The sequence below is a fragment of the Orycteropus afer genome, unplaced genomic scaffold (genome assembly GCF_000298275.1).
Source record: "Orycteropus afer afer isolate SDZICR_OR568_19922 unplaced genomic scaffold, OryAfe1.0 scaffold00292, whole genome shotgun sequence".
NCBI lineage: Eukaryota > Metazoa > Chordata > Mammalia > Tubulidentata > Orycteropodidae > Orycteropus > Orycteropus afer.
In genome coordinates this window covers 3,009,319-3,025,560 of record NW_006921879.1, presented here as the reverse complement: position 1 = coordinate 3,025,560, position 16,242 = coordinate 3,009,319, and the positions used below count along the sequence as shown (strand labels likewise).

Sequence of the window (16,242 nt, the reverse complement as noted above, 5' to 3'; positions counted from 1 at the left end):
GAGCCTTGTTCTTTGCCAGTTCTTTCATTGCAGCTTTGACTTTTTCCTTCATTACCATTGGTTCTAGATCATATGCCACTTCTTGAAATGGATGAAGATTGATCAGTTCTTTTTGGTACAGTCATGGAATAGCAGTTCTCAAGCTTTGGGCTACAGTTAGGTAGGGCAGAGACCTATTGACTGATACCTCATTCCATCCTACTTTTTAGTGGAATTCCATTTCATATCCAGTCAGAGCTTTGCATTATCGTCAATCATTGTGTGGCAGCCAGACTTCTTAGTAGAAAATAGAATTAAAGTCTTCAGTCCATTTTAATAATTTATTCACGAATACCAAATTTTAGCAAGCTTACTGACACACTGACACTTAGAAATGACAGTTAAATAGCTTCTGTCATAAGTAAAAGTCAGAATCTATGAGATGGCCTGCATTTCTCTCATAAAAACCAAGGATAGAATTTACATTTTCAGATCATCGAAGGACTGCTGATCAGCCTTTGTTGTTGTTGTTAGGTCCCATCATGTTGTCTCTGATTCATAGTGACCCCACGTACAGCAGAATGAAACACTGCCTGGTTGTGTGCCAGCCCCACCATCTTTGCTATACCTGAGCCCATCGTTGCAGCCACTGTGTCAATCCCTCTCGTTGAGGGCCTCCCGCTTTTTCGTTGTTCCCCCACTTTACAAAGCATGATATCCTTCTCCAGGGAATGGCCCCTTCTGATAATATGACCAAAGTAGGTGAGATGAAGTCTGGCCATTCTCGTTTCCAAGGACCATTCCGGCTGTACCTCTGCCAGGACATAGTCGTTAATTCTTTTAGCAGCCCATGGTACTTGCAGCATTCTTTGACAACACCACAACTCAAAAGCATTGACTCTTCTTTGGTCTTCCTTTTTCATTTCCAGCTTTCACATGCACATGAGGCAATGGAAAATACCATGGCTTGAGTCAGGCACACCTTAGTCTTCAAGGAAACATCTTTGCTCTTCAGCATTTGAAAGAGGTCTTTTGTAGCAGATTTGCCCAATGCTGTACTCCATCTGATATCTTGACTGCTGCTTCCATTGGTGTTGATTGTAGAATCAAGTAATATGAAGTCTTTGACAACTTCAATCTTTTCTCCATTGATTGTGATGTTGCTTATTTGTCCAGTTGTGAGGATTTTTGTTTTCTTTATATTGAAGTGTAATCCATACTACAGTATTCTTCAGTATTCATCAGTAAGTGTTTCAAGTCATCTTCACTTTCAGCGAGCAAAGTTGTGTTGTCTGCATAGTGCAGGTTAATGAGTCTTCCTCCAATGATCAGCCTTTGAGAATCACTAAAATGGAGGTTTGGTTCTCAGTTGTGGTGAAGCAGAAAGACTTCAGGGGACAAGAAATCTAGTTCCAATTATGTCCTTGTTATTGTTGTTAGGTGCTGTGGAGTTGGCTCTGACTCATGATGACCCTATATACAACAGAAGGAAACACTTCCCAGTTGTGCACAATCCTCACAATCCTCTCTATGCTTGAGCCCATCATAGCAGCCAATGTGTCAATCCACCTTGTTGAGGACTTTCCCCTTTTTCACTGATCCTGTACTTCACCCAGCATGATATCCTTCTCCAGGGACTGGTCCCTTCTAATAATATGACCAAAGTAGATGAGATGAAGTCTGGCCATTCTTGCTTCTAAGGAACATTTTATCTGCACTTCTTCTAGGACAGATTTGTTCATTTTTCTGCAAGTCCATGATATTTTCAGTATGCTTCACTCACACCATAATCAAAAGTGACATTTGTTTTTTGGTCTTCCTTATTCATTGTCCAGCTTTCACATGCGTATGAAGTGATTAAAAATACCATGGCTTGGCTTGGGTGCACATTAATCTTCAAATTCACATCTTTGCTTCTTAACACTTTAAAGAGGTCTTTTGCAGCAGATTTGCCCAGTGCAATATGATGTTGATTTCTTGACTGCTGCTCCCATGGATGTTGATTATAGAGCCAAGGAAAATAAAATCCCTGACAACTTCAATCATTTCTCCATTTATGGTGATTTTGCTTATGGACCAATGGTGAGGATTTTTGTTTTCTTTATGTTGAGGTGTAATCCACACTGAAAGCTGTAGTTTTTGATCTTCATCAGCAAGCGCTTCAAGTCAGGTCACTTTCAGCAAGTAAGGTTGTGTCATCTGCATATTACAGGTTGTTAATAAGTCTTCTTCAAATCCTGATGCCATGTTCTTCCTTCATATAGTCCAGCTTCTTGGATTATTTGCTCAGCATATAGATTGAATAAATCTGGTGAAAAGATACAACCCTGAAACACACCCTTTCTGATTTTAAACGATTCAGTATCCCCTTGTTCTGATTGAATGACAGCCATTGGATCTATGTACAGATTCCTCAAGAGCACAATTAAGTGTTGTAGAATTCCCATTCTTTGCAATGTTATCCATAATTTATTATGAGCCACACAGTCAAATGTTTTTTCATAGTCAATGAAACACAGGCAAACATCTTTTTGGTATTCTTTGCTTTCAGCCAAGATCTATCTGACATCAGCAATGACATCCCTTGTTCCACGTACTCTTCTGAATCCAGCTTGAATTTCTGGAAGTTCCGTGTCAATATATTGCTGTAACCATTTTTTGAATTACTTTCAGAAAAATTTTACTTGCCTGTGATATTAATGTTATTATTTGATAATTTCCATATTCTAGTATTTGAAATACCAGTGGCATAGCTTCTAGCCTCACAGCAACATGCAAGCCACCAAAGTATGACAAACTGACAGAGATGTGGTGGCATTAATTCTGTCACTTACTTACTGTGTAATCTTAACTAAGTTCCTTAAGTTTGTGAGCTTTATTTACCTCCTTTATAAAATAAGTATAATATCATCTGTATTAAGAGGCTGTGAGGTGAAATGAAAAGGTGTATATAAAACATTTGGTAAACTAGAAAGTCTAAGTATGATTATTAAAATTTTTGTTAGGGCTAGACTCAGAGGAATTAAGTTTTACTTGAATCAAGAGGAATGTGATTTCTCTAAGGCCAAAATTACCCAGTGGGAAAGATTGTTGGGAAGAGGTTGCTGAGGGAGAGAAGAATCCTATAGCTTTGGTGTTTTTGAGATGAGGATGGGTCCTCTCTTCTTAGGGCTGTGGTTGAGAATGGGAACTCAGGTTTCTGTCTCTCTCATTCTTTTCTCTAGGCCTTGTGTGACCTCTATTCTATTCTCCAATTTTCCACTCAAATCCAAAAGCCAAAGTCCTTACAGTGGCCTACAAGACACTCCTCCTTGCCTTGACCACTCTGACCTCATTTTCAAATCCTCTCCCCCTTGCTCACTTTTTTCCCAGCCGCACAAGTCTCCTCTCTATTCTTCGAACACCCTAGACAGCATTTGTATTCCCTCTGCCTGGAAATACTCTTCCTCTAGATATCTGTATGGCTCACTCTGATCTGTGCTCAAATACCCTTTATCCAATGAGACCTTCTGTGGCTTCTTGATTTAAAATTGTACACTTCTCCCTCCCACTAGCACTCTTTTTGCCCCTGATTTATTATTTGCAGGGCTTATTACCATCTAAGGAGCTCTGGTAGCATAGTGCCTAAGACACTTGACAGCTAACCAGAAGGCTGGCGGTTCAAACCCACCAGCCACTCCTCGGAAGGAAAATGGGGCAATCTACTTCCTTAGTGATACTGCCTCGGAAACCCAAGGAGGGGTCTCTATGAGTAGGGTCTGACTTGACGGCATATAACAACAGCAACAACATTACCATCTAACGTACAATATAATTTATTTATTTATTTAGTTTACCATCTGTCTTTCACCATTAGAATGTAAGTTCCAACGAAGCAGGAATTTCAGTTTGTTTTGTTCATGACTAATTCCCCAGCACCTAGAAGAGTGGTTGGCATATAGTGAGCACTCACTAAATATTTGTGCAGTGAATGTATGAGTAAATAAATGAATTACACCTGTCTCATTTTTATTGACTTCTTAGGTTTACATAAAAGAGATATGCAAGAAGAAAAGTATCCTTAAACTGCAGAGAAACCTAATGGGCCAGAGAATGAAACTTGGATAGTTACAATTTCAAAATCATATTTCAAAGAAAGTGGAGAAGATGGTGTCTTTATGGAATATTTGAGGACCACTGGGAAGACCTCTGTGGGCTTTCTGTAAATAGTACCTCACTTTCTTTATGGAGTCTATAATTCTACCATTACAAATTCAAAAATTGTTGTAAGTATATACACAACATAACATCTACCAACCCAACATTATCTACCATTACAATTTAATGAATAAGATTCAGATGCTTTTGGAATAGTATGTGCCTTTTCAATGATTAGCACTTCAGTAAAATGTTTTTGGGACAATTATTTGCAATGTACTAATGAAGATCAAAAACTACACCTCAATATAATGAAAACAAAAATCCTCACAACTGGACTAAATAAGCAACATTACTGTAAATGGAGAAAAGATTGAAATCGTCAAAGATTTCATTTTACTTGCACCCAAAATCAATGCTCACAGAAGCAGCAGTCAACAAACCAAATGATGTATTGTATTGCGCAAATCTGCTGTAATAGAGCTCTTTAAAGTGTTGAAGAGCAAAGCTGTTAGTTTGAAGACTAAGGTATGCCTGACATAGGCCATGGTGTTTTAAACAGCCTCATATGCATGTGAAAGCTGGACAATGAATAAAGAAGACCACAAAAATGATGCAATTGAATTGTGGTTTTGATGAAGAAAATCGAAAATGCCATGCACTTCCAGGAACGAACAAATCTGTCTTGGAAGAAGTACAGCAGGAATGGTCCTTGGAAATGAGAATGGCCAGAGTTCATCTCTCATACTTTGGTCATGTTATCAAAAAGTACAGTCCCGGGAGAAGGATATCATGTTTGGTAAAGTAGAGGGTTAGCAAGAAAGGGGAAGAGCCTTAACGGGAGGGATTGACACAGTGTCTGCACAATGGGCTCAAGTATAGCAGGGATTGTTAGGATGGTGCAGGACTGGGGAGTGTTACATTCTTTTGTATCTAGGGTTGCTGTGAGTTGGAGCCAACTCAGTGGCACCTAACAACAACAACAACAACATTTGCAATATAACAGTACTGAGCACAGGATTTTGTTACAGAAGGTAAGATAGAGAAAGAGAAGACTGAGTGGGCCGTCTGTGTAGAAGCCAGGAGGCATCAGGAGGGCACTATGCTCACGCAGAAGGGGTGAAAGAGCCTTGAGGACTAACACCACTGTATTAATTTCAAATTTTGTAGTAGCTGCCCAGCAGAGGTAGTTTCTTAGACAGGCAATGGTGCAGTGGAAAAGCATTAGCTTTGGCTTTGAGTGTTGATTTCAAATTCTACCTCTGCCTCTTTCTAGATGTGTGATCCAAGTGAAGACACTTACCTTTATCATTCTTGGTTTCCTTGTGGAAAAATACTTCTAATGCTTCTATTTTGCACAGTTGCTGTGAGGATTAAGTGAAACAATGTGCATGAAAGCACCTTGACCCCTATGTGGTAGATCCTAGTTTACTTTCTTTCCAAACAACTAAAATAATTACAGTAAGATTCCAGACACATGATAAGAAGCAAATCTGTGCTTCAGGGGAACAATAGCTTTTAAATTTATACACAGCACTATGCTTTGCAAAGCCCCTTCACATCCTACGAGTGAGCATCCTCACCCTCACTTTCGATATGAGGATAATGAGACTGAAAAAATAGTCACTTATCTCAGGTAGCACACCTGGGATTTAGGCTCAGCTTCATAGGTCCCAAGTCCAGTTCCACTTCTATTTCCCTTCCCCTAACACCACAGCTGTCCTCTTGTTCATTAACTCATCATGTATTTATTAAGTGGCTTTAATGTAGTGTGAATACAGTAAGGAACAGTTTAAAGTCCTATTTTGGAACACAACAGTAAATAAGCATATGATGTGCCAGGTGGAGATGTGGGCTATAAAAAATAAGGCAGGGTAAGGAGATTGAAGAATAACAGGGGCTGGTAAGGGAAGGCCTCACTGGAATTAATATTTGAATAAATACCTGAAGGAAGAGAGGGAGAAAACTATGCGAGGGAGAAAATTGTTCCAGGCATAGAGAACCACAGGTGCAATGACTTTGTTTTGGCAGTTGGTCATAATGAGCGAGAGGGTACACCAACGATACCACTCAAAGTCCAGGGGAGTGAGAGGAATGAGGAAATTAGCTCTTGGAATTTTAGAAGCATGGTGATTGAAGAGAAGTTCAGGATTTTGTAAACTTCTCTTCCTTGGAGTAAAAGGTGATGCTCTGATCATCTCGACCATTCTGAGTTAAGGGGCCCTCAGGCCCTGGAGAAGAAGGTGAGGGAAAGGCCTCACTTGGCTCCTCCTGGAGAAGGAGAATGTCTCTTTGGGTAACTGGTTTTGGAGTGAGGAAGCCCTTCCTTGGTGAAAGGATGATGTCAGGGATGGCAGCTGAAAGGGAAGTAGTGTAACTGTTGTTTGAGACTATGCAGGCAGCTTGGAAAGGAACAGATTAGAGGGCTGAGGAAGAGGCCGGGACAGGCAAGACAGAACTCTACACATGTCCCAGTTGAGCTGCAGCCCTGACAGGACATCACAGTTCTTCTTTCTTTTCTTGTGACAATAAATATTTATTATCATGTAGTGTTTCAAATGTGAATGAGTGAGAGCACACCAGGACAGAAGCCACAGTCTTTTTATAACTTAATCTCAGTAGTGACCTCTCATCATTTTGGTTGTATTCTGTGAATTAGAAATAAATCAGTAAGTGTAGGACATAAGACTTCTTAAGAGCTCAGATTCTGGAATCAGATGTATGATTCTAAGCTTGATCTGATACTGTTCTAAGGTATGTGCTCTTGGAAAATTAGTTTTTTGATCTGAAATTCAGTTTCGTGATCTGTAAAATACAGATAAAAGTACTGATTCCACATGATCATCTTGAGAACGGAATTAAATGACATTCACCAAGTGCCTAGTCCAGTTATCTGATAGACAGTAGTCACTCAAAAAGTTGTATTTGATATAACGGTGATATATAATGATACATATTAATCTAAGTCCATCTCATGGTCCAACTTTGGGAAAATGTTCCTGATTACCCTGGCCTTTTTCTAAGCTCCTGTAGAACTTGTTTTCATCAAAGCACTTTATTCCATTCTGCTTTGTCCTGTCTCTGATTCTGGTTTATGAAGTTAAGCCATGTCTCCAGGATTATCTATCTAGAAAATTAAAGGTGTAGTGGGATCTAGGACAGTGGGATTGTGTGGACCTGCTTCATTAGTTTCGTGCTACCCAGGAACCTTATAAGTAAAAACTTGAAAGAAGCTCCCAAAGAAAGAAAGCATCAAAAGACTTCTGAGAGGATAAAGTCTCTGTGTTTGAAGTGATACCTCTTTAATCCAATATTACTTGGCTAAAAAAGATGGCACAATTGAAAAATATTCTTATCCTCTGCCCTTCCCCCTCATGTTCCTTATCTCTTCATTTCAAATGATGATGGAATACACCAAATCACAGATCCCAAACTTCAATGAATCATATCTCATTATGGGGATTTTTGTCACATCCATCTGTCATATAATTTGCTTAATAATTTTCTTTAAATTTACTCACTTTTTTACTTAAAGCATAATTACAAAGACACTTTAAATCACAGGGGTTGGTGACCTAGTTATGCTATTCTGATATCCATTCAAACATAAAAGCAACGAAAATGAAAAGAAGTCTATTCATGTATCAACTAAAATAATGAAATACGTATTCTACACGTAGGGAGACACTAGACCAATAAAGTCTATAAATAGAGGACCGTAATTCATTAGGAAGATTTTGTAAAACAAAGGGAGGTGATGGAAATCAGTCACCTATTTTGCTGAGAACATGGACAATTTATTATGTTAGTGAAAGGTCTAAAAGCAAGGGCCTGAGTTTAATTTTCAAAATCTTAGTACAGTTTTTTTTTTTTTTTTTTTTAAATCTGAATTTCTCTGCTCTGATTCTGCAAGCCCAGCCTTGGGCATCTCTCTGTCTTTCTCTTTCTGGATGTGAAATCTCTACCCTACTTTTCCCCCACAGTGTGTGAGGTTGGGGAATGCCCAGCCTCTGCCCTTCTCTGTCCCTTCTTCCATCTTCAATTCTATGCCTCATTCATGTTATGCACTCAGGACTGTCATTGCTCAGTTATCCTTCGGGAGAGGCCCACCCTAGCGCACTCTCTCACTGTACCTCTCTTAGTGTTGTCTTTTACTTTGAAAATCACAAGATGAATATGGGAGCATCAGGTCAAGAGTACTCCCTGTTAGCTTGGAAGATTTGGGACCACTGACCTCTATTTTTAGACTTCCCTAGGACTTTTGAAATGAGTTTTGTTTTGGCTTACTACATTTTTTGGCTTGTCCACTATCTAACTGAAAGCTGCTGCCAAATAGAGACCTCTGTCTTTTTCTTTTTAAGTGAGATACAACTGAATTCAAATATCATTAAATGCACCAAAAGATGCCTTCTGTGTAGAGTAAAATCCTTCAGCCATTTTGTATCAATTCCTTTATAACAGTTAATTAGTGAGTGGTATCATATCTTCTTGTGAAGAAGATTAACACCAAAACCTCTTAGGGAACTAATCCTGGCTGGGTTTAGTTGGAAGCATTGCATATTCACTTTGTTCTGCTTGGAATCTGGAATAAAATATTCCATATTCTTGGCTACTAACCTGACATCCATTTGTAGCCCAAAGAATTAGAAACAGATACCTATGACTTGTTCCTTTCTTCTGAAGAGAAACTTAGTAAAACCAGTGACCATTTACTTTGCCCTCATCCTCCATGCCCAGTAGACTCATTCAGTTCTGAAATCTCCCAGGAGCGTGTGCTTGGCCTAAGGAAGTTCCGAAGTGCTTATATCTGGAGCCACTTTCATAGAATCACCTAGACTAGGTCTAATTAGGAATTTGAGCCATTGACTCTGAAAAGTCAATTGTTTTGACACTTGTTTACTCAACTGACAATATAATCAGTAACAGATAAGGGTAGATTTGATTTTGGGAGTTTTTGTTTGTGGAGTAGGTAGGAGCAAATATTCTTATGTTGAGACTTTCTACAGCCAGAACTAGATCTCAGGGATTAAGCAGAACTGTTCCAGCATTCTCTGATATTTGTAGGTTCCTTCACATTCCCCCAAATCTCTCTTTTACAGACATTCCCTACCCAATTCCTGTGGAGGGGGTGCACCATAGTTCATCTCTTCCTAAGAGTCTTCCTGACACTAAATTGGTAATATTACTACCCAGTTCTTATTTCCTGATATTCCTGCCCTCTTAAATGGAGAATGTCTTAATCCCAAAGAGTAGAGAAATAGGCTACTACTTACTTGGTTCCACAGTCACACGGGTTCCTTTTCCAAAGATGAGCTTGTTAGTATCACAGCACTCAAGTGGTTTCTAAAAACCTCAACAATGCTTCTGCCTTCTTTCCTCCCATTAGCACTAAGATTGGAGGATCCTTAGGACTTGGCTCTTTGAAAGATGACACTTGTTTACTCAACTGACAATATAATCAGTAACAGATAAGGGTAGATTTGATTTTGGGAGTTTTTGTTTGTGGAGTTGTTGTTGTTGTTATGTGCCATCGAGTTGGGCCGACTCATAGCGACCCCTCTTTGGGTTTCCGAGGCAGTATCACTATGAAAGTAGGATTGCCCAACCTTCCTTCTGAGGAGTGGCTGGTGGGTTTGAACCGCCAGCCTTCTGGTTAGCAGTCAAGTGCCTTAGGCACTATGCTACCAGAGCTCCTTGTTTGTGGAGTAGGTAGAAGCAAATATTCTTATGTTGAACATTTCCATACACTTTATGATGAGGTTCTCTGAATTCTTGCTTTATGGTTTTTTTTTTTTTTTTTTTTCATATTCCCATGTTCTAGGCCCATACCCAACATTCAGGCTCAGAAAACTGGCATTGCCAAGATCATGGTTTTTGGATCCGCAATTGCCCTTGACTAAAGATTTTCCAGTCACCAGTGCTGCTTTAAGGGCAGGTAACATGTGTCACAACAAGCTGTGACATGGTGGCGTGAAATACTGATCAGGTGATGTACAGCACAGTCAGCTTTACGATGAACAACTATGGCTGGTGATTGCACGAAAACAAATCCGTCTCTCTCCAAATCCACTTTCCCAAACTGCAAAGCAAAGCACTTTGGCAAATCTCTCTAGGGATTTGGATTCTGAAATTCCATGAGCTCAGAGATTTGGATTCAGGAATTCCATGAGCTAGCTCGTATAACTCTCTTTTGCAATACAATCAACATGAAATCAAGACAAGGATAGTTTTTAAAGAAACTATCTGTAATCTCTAAATATGGTTTAAGAAAATGCTGAAACAGCAATGTCACCCAAGGGAGAACAGCAGTGGGTGCAGGGCCAGCGTCTGGGGGTCATCTCCCCTGCTCCAGTCAAACTTCCCGGTCATAGAGCAAGGGGGAAGGGCCACCCAGCTGTGCTCATTACCTTGGACATGGTAGCCCATCTCAGGATTTCCCGGGGAACTGCCACTTTGCCCCTGCAGTTTTTGTACAGGTCTCTGTGGGTTTTGTAGCACTGTGTATATCCCCCCAATCACAATGCTACAGAGCTTTACAAAAACCTCTCCTTGGTTTTACATTCTGTGGGCTCTGAGAACCCCTGAGGTGAGATGCTATCTCCAAGTCAAGCAGCAAGATCAAAGGGTTTTGGCAGTCAGGGCTGGCTCATTCATCTGCTTGTCTGAGGCTCTTCTTTCCCACTGGCCAGACCTGCCCTGGAGTTTGCAACTAGAATGGACTTTCAGAAATCATCACATCCACTCCCATCTGTGCTTTCTGGCCAGACTGCCCTCAGTTGGTTTCCTGCAGAGGAGTTTATCAGATACCTGAATATCTCATGTGGATTCTACATGCTGTGGATTAGGCAGAATTTATTTGTGGCAATGTAGTTTCTCCTGTCACCTGCAAAGCTTCTGTATCACCTCTGCCTGCCCTGCTATGCAGTTTATAAAGTATTTTCACATAAATTTAACATTTTATCCTCTCCATTGGCTCCCTGGTTCCTAAATCCAGGGCCAGTAGCCCATAAGGTGCTTTGTGTGCTTTGGAAAAGGTGACCCCACTGGGTGAATGCAGAGGCAGCCCCTTGGGTTAAAGCTTGGCAAACAGATGGCACCTTTGTGTGTTTATAAAAGGCAGCCCTTTGTCCAGCCAGATGCAGCTCTATACCAGGGCCTGGCTCAGCTGCCAGAGCAGGAGCTGAAGTAGCCTAATTTGTTCCCTCCACTGAGTGCTCTTGTGCAAGATGCAACCTGTGCAGTGGACCTGGTGCTTTTTAGTTATATTATAAAAAACTGATGCTTTTTAGTTATATTCTGCTCTCAACTTTGATTTTTGACAATCATTCCTTTCTTCTTGAAAACTGTCCTGTGGGCTCTTAAGATGCTGGTTTTTCTCTGCCTCTGATCTCTGGGTCTATCACTGTGAACACAAAACAAAACAATAGGCTCACTGAAAATGACCTTATGAAACATTAACTATTAAAGGAGAATGTGAATTTTGTTACTGTTGTTGATCAAAAGGGAACAGGTTGTGCTTCACACTTTCCCCGGGGGATCACATCCAAATCTATGGCTTAATTTAAGTGTTGTTGTTGTTGTTGTTGTTATGTGCCATCGAGTCAGCCCTGACTCATAGCGACCCCTCCTTGGGTTTCCGAGGCAGTATCACTACGGAAGTAGGATTGCCCAACCTTCCTTCCGGGGAGTGGCTGGTGGGTATCAGATTATATTTGTGATCTTTATGGAAACTCCCTCCCATCCTTCCTACAACAGCATGCCTGCTCCCTAAACTTCAAGCAGCTTCATCTCCATATGCAGTCTAACATTCTTTTACTGATTAGAAACACAACAAAACAGGAAAAGAAGAAATGTTATGGCTTCGGAAACAGATAATGTGCCAAGAGGTGGTTTAGATGGAAAGTAGGAAAATGGAGAGGGCCAGATGAAAATAAAAAATGGTAACATGACTCTTGAGTATAGCTGGTTTTAGGTACTAGTTTTGAAAATGGGAAAAGGGAGGCTGTTGCTTGCTGAAGAATAAGTAAAGCTTCTAATTAGCCCATGAGATTCACTGATTTCTCCTAGTTCTGGTATACACACTTTTACAAGCAGACATCAGAAACTAGTTTAAATAGAACTGCAATAGTTATAGGAAAAAGAGCCCTGATGGTGCAATGATTAAACACTCAGCTCTAATGAAGGTTTGGTCTTCAAACCGAACTAGTGGCTCCACCAGAGAAAGACCTGATGATCCGTTCCCATAAAGATTACTAAAACCAAAAAACCAAACTCACTGCCATTCAGTCTAGTGCTACTCATAGAGACCTCTATTGGATTTCCAAAGCCATAAATATTTACTGAAGTAGATTGCCCCTTCTTTCTTCAATACAGTGGCTGGTGGATTTGAACCGCCAACCTTCTTGTTAACAGTCTAATGCCTTAGGCACTGTGCTACCAGAGCTCCTTATAAAGATTACAGCCTAGAAAATTCTATAGGGCTATTCTACTCTGTCACTTGGGGTTGCTATGAGTTGAAAACCAACTTGGCAGTACCTAACACCAACAGTTATAAAGAATATAAAGTTGAGAATGAAAAGGCAACGAAACTCTAGAGTATCAAAACTGAAGTCTCTGAGTGGTGCAAATGGTTAATTGCTTGACTGTAGCTGAAAGATTGGTGGTTTGAACACATCCAGAGGCACCTTGGAAGACAGGCCTGGAGATCTATTTCCAAAAGGTCACAGCCATTGAAAACCCTATGGAACAGTTCTAGTCTTTACACCTAAGGTCACCGTGACTTAGAATTGACTCGATGGAACTAAACAACAACAATCAAATGGGAGTTTTGGGGTGATGAGGTGTTATGGTTCCCAAATCTTCACTCCCTCCCTGTAACTGAAGTACACATCTATGAACTTTGCCAAGTAACTTTGCAGGGCCTCCTAGAGTATACATCCCTCTCCACTGACTCTGAGGCTTCACCCTGCTTTGATCCATAGAATATGGGTCTATCCATGTCAGCATAGAGCCTGATGCCGTGAAGCTCAGAAAGTATCTTCTGAATCCATTTTAAGAGTGAGATATCTCAGGTTCAGAGGAGATAAACTAGGAAGTAACAGATCTGTGGCCAGAACCCACATCTCCCCAGTGCTTAGTCCCTTCCTCTATTTCTGGTACCAAATGTAAGTTGGAAGACTAACTCACATTTGTCTACTGGTGCAAAATATCATTAGTTGTAAAGAAATTGATTTTTAACATTAGCTTGAGTTAAGCATCATTGAGAAGGTAAATTTGTTGTGATTTGCTCCACACAGTGTAATATATTCTAAAGCCAAATAGAAATGAGTTTCACATTGTCTATATCTTTGGATTATTCTAATCACATTCTCTTCCACTAACATGGGAAATCAAGGATCAGTTGTGCCTGTGGAGAACAGCCCTGGCATGTCACAGCTGGGAGGGACTTCAAGGATCATATATTCACTCCCCTGGGTTTTCAGATGAGATAGTCTAGAAATATCCAAAGAGATTTTGCAATTTGGCTAAGACACTGAACTTTAAAGGAACATACTAGAAAGTTGGTGTCCCAATTCCCAGAACAATGATCTTTTTGGCACACTAAACAAATACTCAGTCTTCAGTTTTCCATTCCAGCACTACGACTTGAAAATGTTTCTGGGTATTTTCTCAGTCCCACAGCTCATCTCCTCTGGGGTGGCTATAGGATGGCCTGAACAACCTGGCCTTTCCTCTCTCTATGTGGCTTTTCACTGTTGTTTGAGATGGTCTTCTGTGGTAAAGGAAGGCACAGGGAGGGTGTACTCTGAAGGAGGCTGGGCCATGTTCTCAGTACCAGGCAAGTTCATTTTTAGGGGGAAATGGGAAAGGAAGTGTGTGGAGACTTGGTTTACCATGGTACAGTCCACTTCTGGTTAGGACCAGGCCTTATGCTTAGATACTTCAGAGCATTTGGGAAAACTTTAGGGATACCAAAACAAGAAATGAAATAGGAATCAGACAGGGTCATTCTTCAGTTTTGGAATATCGGAGACTGTGGACTTTGAACTAGCTTTATCTATCTTCATCTCCTGTTCCTGGAATTGATATGTACACTTTGAGGGTTGTAGACAAATTGTAGTGTCTTCAAAGGAGAATAATGAGCCTGTTGAAGAGACTTCAAGCCATTTCTAGGGAGGAACATCTGAAAACATACTGCAATAGATAAAATACATAAGCAGAAATGAGAATCCAGCTGTCTTCTAACAAGCCAGCTCTTCCCAGACAAATATCTGATGACTAGGGGCATTTGATCATAGTCTTCAGAGAAATGTGGTACAGTGTTGTTCATGATACCACATCAAAATTTGACAAGAGGTAGTTTCTTAAACCTCCGATTCTAAGGCCTGGAGTCATCCTTCAGGGCTGGAATTGCACTCAGTCCTGTGGCTCAACTCTTCAGCCAAACAAAAGACAGGTCTACAAGCTGAAAAACTACATCAGGGTGATGCACTCCTTAGGACAGTCAACCATGGGAGAAAAGAAGGGCAGCATTTGCACAGGGAGAAAGCTAGTCAGGCAGGAATGTATAGGCGAGCACACAGGGGATGGGAAACCACAGGGAGGAAGGAGGTAGGAGGAGAGCTGTTACATTGTAGGGATTGTAATCAATTGTCATGAAACAAAATATATATGAACTGTGGAATGTAAAATGGATCTGCTTTGTAAAATTGCATACAAATCATAATAAAAAGTTTTTTTTTTTTTTCCTTCAGAAGTATACCAGGGAAAAAAAAAGAAAAAGAAAAAGATAATTGATCCATTGAGTTAGGCAGCTTTTACAAGTTGACATATTTCACTATACAATATCAAAATATTACTGATCTCATCAGAAAAACCTTTAAATATTGGGAGACATCCAACTCTTGGTGGCCAATACAAGTTTTCCAAAATTCTAATTTTTGCCTCAAAGCTCAGATTTTAAATTAGCAATGCTGTCAGTTGTTTTTCTTGATGTGACAGTCTTCATTCATTTTCAGCAAAATGCCTGTCAAATAAATGTTCGTATTTGAATACCTTAATTTGTCTGCCAGTCATTCTTTTAAGAAAAAAAATGGAAAAGTGGATAGTTCAGCTTGCAACTAAAACAATTACACAAGTGTTTTCCTTTGAGGTAATTATCATAAGTTGGAATGTAGCAGAAGTGGTTTATGTGTACATTGCGTTTTGTCACACAGAATACTAAAAAGATATGTTCCCAAGGGTTAAGATTTAATAAAATTAATTTTTACTACTTCATCAATAACATTTTAAAGTGAAACTTGCTGTTTTCCTCTTTGCAAACATGTGGCCGTCAAGAATGCAATGACTACAATGGAGAATTGATGTCACAGCGTTGATTAATGCTAAGGCACCAGAAGTTTTCCCCACTATTGCTTTGCAACGTTAGTGGAAATACCAATACAATGAAAATTGGAAAATAATATTTTGCTATTATTATGAAAATAGCTCTGAACTCATGGAGTCTCTGGAAAGGTCTCGGGGTCCCCAACAATATAAGGGCCATATTTTGAGAACCCCTGTCTTAATTCTAGTTGTTTGTGATGCCAAAACTGCAATGGTAGCAGCAAATCCCTGGCTTTCCCTACTGCTTCATCACTCTCTACCCGCTTGCTAGAACTCAGGAGATCAATATTATCATCTGCTTTGATTGAACCTTTTTGAGTGACAGTTTTCTAGTTCTGTGGAAATGATAAAACTGACTTTGGTTGGAATCTCCAGAGTCAAGGATCATGGATTTGTATGACACATGCTTCTAATTTCTTCCTGGTGGTACTTTGCAAGTCAGATACTGGATTTGTAGTCATTGTGCTTTGATGATAGAGGGAAGGCTCATGGAGAGCCTGACTACATTATCCCCTGCTATATTTCTGCTGCAATACTTCCATTAAAAATATAAGTGGGAGTTCCGGCAAGATGGCGGACTAGGCAGAAGGATTGCACAGACCCTTTTCAACAAAGAAAAGGGAAACCAATTAACACAGACACAGGAGATAATCGTGGACCCCTGAGCCTTGAAGGGAAGGATACAGAATTGGACTAAACCCCAATTAGCAGAAGAATTTGCGTGAAAATACCAAAAAAAGG

The 16,242-nt window shown here is 40.1% G+C and overlaps 1 protein-coding gene and 1 gene segment (V, D, J or C); both read right to left on the bottom strand.

The window, feature by feature from the left end:
• The window catches only part of LOC103205765 (T cell receptor alpha chain MC.7.G5-like), a 347,276-nt gene that overhangs the window by 112,951 nt on the left and 218,083 nt on the right, over positions 1-16,242 (bottom strand). The gene's annotated exons all lie outside the window — the stretch shown is intronic.
• Positions 1-16,242, bottom strand: part of LOC103205764 — a 70,106-nt gene that overhangs the window by 12,603 nt on the left and 41,261 nt on the right. The window contains 1 exon segment of the C gene segment in view: positions 13,838-13,853. Coding sequence covers positions 13,838-13,853 — 16 coding nt within the window.